At 44.3% G+C, this 6,267-nt stretch overlaps 1 protein-coding gene across 1 annotated transcript; it reads left to right on the top strand.

The window, feature by feature from the left end:
- The first annotated feature begins 1,839 nt into the window (after positions 1–1,839).
- On the top strand, positions 1,840–5,501 carry LOC124392433 (F-box/LRR-repeat protein 17-like). Its single transcript, XM_046859478.1, has 2 exons — positions 1,840–4,804; positions 4,895–5,501. Exons 1-2 carry the CDS (start codon positions 4,783–4,785, stop codon positions 5,479–5,481), a joined length of 609 nt encoding a protein of 202 aa, XP_046715434.1. The 5' UTR covers positions 1,840–4,782; the 3' UTR covers positions 5,482–5,501.
- Positions 5,502–6,267: the final 766 nt, after the last annotated feature.

Genomic DNA, 6,267 nt, shown 5'->3' with positions numbered 1-6,267 from the left:
CTTCTGTACACAGTATATGCAATTAGCTCATTACCTAAACAGTGTTGAGCCGAGGCTTACTTTATACAGGAAAATAATCACTTTATATTGTAATGTAACCAAGTGAAAAATTGTGACTGTTGAAACAGTCCATGGTTTCTGAAACATTGTTTTGCAAAGAAGCCGATCTATTATATCTACTAACCAAAATGCTGCTTAAAAATATAGTTATGTTTTTATTGATATTAATTTAAGCCACTCTTTAGTATTTACCTGCAACCGAATTTTTCATCTGTGATGAAGTAATGATTAGCGTTAAAGTAATTTTACTTATGTGCATCTCGTTTTTACTGATGGGATGTTAGATGTTTCTACAACATAATATTTGTCTGTGGTACAAATTAATATTTGTCAGTTGATAAAAGGCAATGCAATACCACTGTAATGTCAAAGTAAAAAACATGTTCAATGTAATTTTATTTGTATAGTGCTTTTAATATTCCCCATAAATGTATCCCAAATGAGCATGCCAGTAGCAACAGGATGAGAAAAATCTCCCTTAGATGGTAAAAGCAAAAATACTTGAGGGAACCAGACTCAGTTGCGAATACCAACCTATTCATGTACAAAACCAGGATGACACCTTGTTCCCACAAAGTGCTGGCAGGGTGGACATTTTTCCTCATAATTAGCAAAAGAGGTTTTTTCGCCCACCCCTGGATCAGGTTTAATGTTCGAGGAAAGCAAAAAGAATACTTAATCGAATCCTGAAGATACAAGGTAATAGCCAGAAAATAATAGGGCCTATCTGAGAAAATAGGGACGAGAAAAGGATTATTGTTTATATAGACCAGGGGTCACCAACATGGTGCCCGTTGGCACCAGGTTGCCCACAAGGACCACATGAGTCGCCCGCGGGCCTTTTCTAAAAATAGAGGTTTCCTTCCTTGTTAAATCATTGTTGATAATTATTGTGAGAAATCATTAACATGATCAGTGTCTTCACATAGATCAGGGGTGTTAAACTCAGTGTCAAATCCGGCCCGACGTAAAATTATATCCGGCCTGCGAGATGATTTTATATAGATCTATTATTATTGTTATTAATGTCCCGGCGATTTGAAGCGCTGATTAACACAAACTGCAGATCCCATAATGCAGCGCTTCAGCTGCTTTACCGAACGTTAGGCTACCTGGGAACATCAATCAAGTCGAGCATCTGTTGATGTATTTAACTCTATTGTACAGTTATTGTGAAGCCCGACACAATGGTAAAGAGAAAGGTGGATTCTGAAAACAGAGCCTTTCAATACCGATGGGATTCTGAGTAGATGTTTACTGACACTTCCGGTAAACACTAATAAACACTCTTATTAGTGGAGCGAATGTGGCTGTAATTAAGGAATTGAATATAAGACTGAACTACGAGACAAAACATCAGGAGAAGCTGAAAAACCTGAATGCAGAGCAGAAGATACAGAAAGTAGAAGAGTTAAAGAAGAATCTGACATTTCAGCAGACGTTTTTCACCAGAGCAAAATCACAAAGTGAAGCTGGTGTGAAAACGGAGTCAGAAATCAGTCACATCAGCCGGTTATTTACAGAGGGAGAGTTTCTGAAGAGCTGCATGATGAAAGTGTAAGACGTCTTGTGTTTGACTGGAGATATTTTTATGGAGAGCAAAATATTTTAAGGTATTTAAAGTTTTATAAAATGGCATAAGAGCAAAGAAATCTGATTGTTTTGATTTGTTGTTATTTTAACGTTTACCTAAAAGCACAATTTATATTGATTTGTTCATGTTCATATTTCTAACTTGTATAATTTTGACTGGATATATTTTTATGGAGAGCAAAATATTTTAAGTTATTTAAAGTTTAAGTTGTTTTATTGTGGAATAATATTCCTGTCTCTATTTATTCATATTTATGTTAAAAAAAACATTTAGTTTTAGTGTGTTCAATAAATGTTTATCCTGTTCGCCCCGCGACCTGAAGTGTGCTTTATGTTTTGGCCCCCTGTGCAATCGAGTTTGACACCACTGATATAGATGAATATCATTAATTATTAATAATAACATATATTTAAAGGTAAATTGAGCAAATTTATTATTTCAGAATTGTGTATTAAACTGGTAGCCCTTCACATTAGTCGGTACTCCAGAAGTAGCTCTTGGTGTCAAAAAGGTTGGTGACCCCTGATATAGACGTTACAGACTGATGCAACATTTAAGATGCTAACAAGGAAACATTAAGGTAAAATCATAGCTTGACACAAAAAGCACAAATTATAATAAATGGTTAGTATGTTTGCCAATAAATGTCTATTGAATAGACTTTATATATTTGTTTAGAAACCTCCTAGAACTTACCCCGATAAAACTACATAGTGGTACACAGCTATACTAGAACACATTGTGTTAGAGGAATGGGACAGGGGTACACAAGACTGTGTACAAGTTATGGATGATGTATGGTAGGGTAAATGAAGGGTAAATGAAGGAATGTGGTAAAATTGTAGGAAAACAGAACACCAAATAAAATATACACGCATACACTGACCAGGAATAGATTTATGGCCACCTCCTTCATATTAAGTTCCCATTTTGCTGCAAAAATAGTCCTGACCCATCGAGCATAAACAGCAATAATTTCGGCAATTTGAGCTACAGTAACTCGTCTGTTGGATCGGACCACACTGGAATGTTCACTCACTGGTTATACTGTTATAATGTCAATGTTATGCCTGGCTGGTGTACATACACCATATAAAACTATTGTTTGACTAGAACATAATGGTAAGATGCCATTATACAGGATTAATAGAACTGTAGTCTGTGGGTCTGGTAGGACAATAATCAGGGCTAGCAGGGTTGTAGTCAGACTCTAATGTCTTCACTTAAACCCCAAATAATTGGATAATTGAGAGGAAGAATAGGGAATTGTTGGTTGAATTCAACAAGATTTAATAGGAAGTAAGGCTCTGGGTTACTGATCAGAAGGTTGGGGGTTTAAGCCCTGCTATCACCAAACTGCCACTCTTAGGCCCTTCAGCAAGGCCTTTAACCTTCTGTGCTACAGGGGTGCTGTATTATGGCTGACCCTTCCCTCTGACCCCAGCCAAGCTGGGATATGCAAAAAGAGGTGAGATAGGTGATAGGTGAGAGAATTTGAGGAACCAGAAGGAGAAGGGGCAGTTGGAGGATAAGTATGAGTAGAGGCATTAGTTTAGACAGTTGTTATTATTATTACTGAGCATTGTTAGACTGTCTTGACAACGGCTTTCCCTGTGAGGAGCAGCCCAAGACACACAACTGGTCATCCTACCTGAAGCCCACTGTTCTCCTGACATATGTATAAAGAGCCTGCACCGGACACAAGGAATTCAACCTCTCCTCCTCCTGAGAAGACAATGGAGGAGGGTGGAAAAGCCGAAAGCTCTGCAATAAGACATCTATAAGAAGAATCTATTACTTTAGGTACAAACGCTGGGTTAGGGCGAAAGGAAACTCTTGAGAGCACTGGGGCAAACTGTAAACAGGATGGGCTGACAGACAGGGCTTGCAGCTCGCTCACACGCCTAGCTGTCACCAGATCCACAAGCAGCGCTGTCTTAAGAGAGAGAAATGTTAACCCTATGCCATCCAATGGCTCGAAAGGGTGTTGAGAAAGGGCCTCTAAGACCATTGACAGATCCCACAGTGGAACCATCCGCCTAGACACCTGCCTCATATGGCGTGATGCTTTTATTAAATGACTTATTAAAGGGTGCTGACCTGCAGGTTCGTTACCAAACCTGACATGACATGCAGAAATAGCTGCTAGATATACTTTCAAAGTAGAGAAAGCTTTCTCTTTGTCCAGAAAATCCTGGAGAAAACATATGTCTCCCACTGAACACTGGCAAGAGACAATGTGACTATGGCCACTCCACTCTTCCAAGACTCACCATTTATTGTTATAAAGTGTGCGAGTAGCTGAGGCTCTGGCACTCTGAATAGTGTGTATAACTGATGTTGGTAAACCTTCCACATTCAAGTTTCACCTTTAATGAGCCAGGCCCAGAGAGCTATCCTGTCTGGGTGTGGATGATAAATCTCCCCTCCCACCTGGGACAGGAGGTCCCTCTGTGGAGGGAGTGGCCACCGCTGATCTGACAGCAGTTGAATTATCTCGCCAACACAGTGTCTGGATGCCCAGCGTGGGGTTATCAGAACCAGTGACAGTGACAAGCCCAGTTCCCTATCTCTGACTAGAGTGGGGAAAATCAAGCTAAGTGGAGGGAATGCATATAGAAGAACTTTTGGCCATGGGTGGGCTAAAGCGTCCACACCCAACAGTGCATTTTTGTTCTTTAGAGAGAAGAACGGGACACTGAGCGTTTCTGTGCTCCGCCGAGGGTGCCGCTCCGCTCCAGGGTTCCGCCGAGCATGCCACTCCGCTCCAGAGCTCCTCAGAGCACTCAGCCCAGCTCCAGTGTCCCTCCAAGGATGCTGTGACATCACCACCTGGCCACGAAAGGGACATCGTGCTGCCACCTGGCCGAGAAGGGGACGTCGTACCGCCACCAGGCTGCGAGAAGGAGGCCGTACCACCACCAAGCTGTGACACAGACAAAGTGTCGTTGCCAAACCCTTCCGAGAGGCCTATCTCATCCCCAAACTCCTCAAAAAGCGACGTCTGGTCTCGAAGTGCCCCTGAAGGCGGAGTCCTGCCGAGGGACGACGTCTCGCCCCTGAGCTCCTCCGACGTCGACGTCTCGCCCCTGAGCTCACCTGAAGACGACGTGACACCACCAGGTGCAATGGAAGATGGCGTGACAGTGCCAAGCTCCCTCAACAGCGACGTCTCGCCTCCGAGATCCTCCGCCACCGACGCAAGGCCACAAAGTCCCTCTCAAGGCGACGTTTCATCACCAAGTACCTCTAAAGGCGATGTCTCGCCCGCAACTCACGCTAGAGCTGACGTTGCGCCTCCTAAGTGTGAAGATGGCGAGGCGGTCCCAAGGTCCTCAGAGGGTAAAGACACTGTCCCAGGCCTTGATAGAGGCACCTTCACTCTGCTGGGTCTCTCCAAGGGTACGGCATTGTTTAAAGAACCTGTGTTGAGCTCTATTGCTGCCCAAAGTCCCTCTGGCAGCCACAGATCTTCTCCAGAGCCATCAAACAGGGATGTCACGGTCTCAGACTCTTCTAAAGGCAACCACACAGCCTCAAGCTCCTCTGCAAAAGACGTCCCACATCCAAGCTCTCCGGAAGGCGACATAACGCTCCCTAGCTCCTCCGAAGGTGACATCTCGCTCCCAAGCTCTCCTGAAGGCGACGTCTCACCTCCGAGCTCCTCCGACGGCGATGTCCTGCCTCTGAGCTTCTCCGACAGCGATGTCTCGCCCCTGAGCTACTGCGAAGGCGACGTCCTGCCTCCGTGCTCCTCCGAAGCTCCTCCTTCAAGCTCCTCCGTCTGCGACGAAGAGTCCCTCGAAGGGCAGCAGGTCACTTCCTAGCTCATCAAAGAATGATGTCACGGTTCCAGGTTCCCTTATGGGTGACACCACAGACCCAAGCTCTTCTGTAGGCGGCGTCTTGCCTTCAGGAGCCCCTAACGAGGACGGCTCCCCTCCAAGATCCACTAAAAGCGCCATAGTGCCAAGGACGCACACAGAGGGTGCCCTCACACCCCAGAGTCGGCTCTAAACCTCCGCAAAGAGCATCACTCCATCCCTGAACCCGGCAGAGGGCGTTTCCCAGCTCTCCCAAGATTCTCTCTCTCCCTCTGTCTCTCTCTCTTCCTCTCTCTCTCTTTTGTGGACCACGCCTTCCCGGTGCACCACGGATATTCCTACAGCATTTCGGATCCTGGTTCAGACATTGTGGACCTCGCCCCTTTTGGGCGTACCATGGATATACCAACTCGTTGCGCGTTCATCTCATTCACCTGCCCGGCTCGTGGTTCTATCTTCAATAAACCCCGCTTTACCTGCTATGGCTTCCGCCTCCGCTTTCTCCACGCATAACAAATACAGAGGAAGATTATAAAGGTCCGAATAATTTTAAATAATGGTCCTAAATCTTGAAGAAGGTATCCATAGAAAAGATTTATTCATTAGGAATGACATCCATAATAATATTGTACAAGACCGTTTTTGTTGGAGCAGTGTCCTTAATTCAGAACCACCAGAAATATTTCCCAGCTGCAAAGTTTAGCAAATTGAATAACCCCGTATGCATGATATTGGAAATACGAATATCTGGGAGGCCAAGAAGGAGGCACATAGGATCTGATTAATTTG

Source organism: Silurus meridionalis, chromosome 10 (genome assembly GCF_014805685.1).
Source record: "Silurus meridionalis isolate SWU-2019-XX chromosome 10, ASM1480568v1, whole genome shotgun sequence".
NCBI lineage: Eukaryota > Metazoa > Chordata > Actinopteri > Siluriformes > Siluridae > Silurus > Silurus meridionalis.
Note: the sequence above shows the minus strand (reverse complement) of the source record. Positions and strands in the feature narration are given on the sequence as shown.

Coding starts and splice junctions, on each gene's coding strand:
- LOC124392433 (XM_046859478.1), top strand. CDS start 4,783: ATGGAAGATGGCGTGACAGTGC. Junction 4,805..4,894: donor GGAAGATGGCGTGACAGTGC/CAAGCTCCCTCA, acceptor ACGTTTCATCAC/CAAGTACCTCTAAAGGCGAT.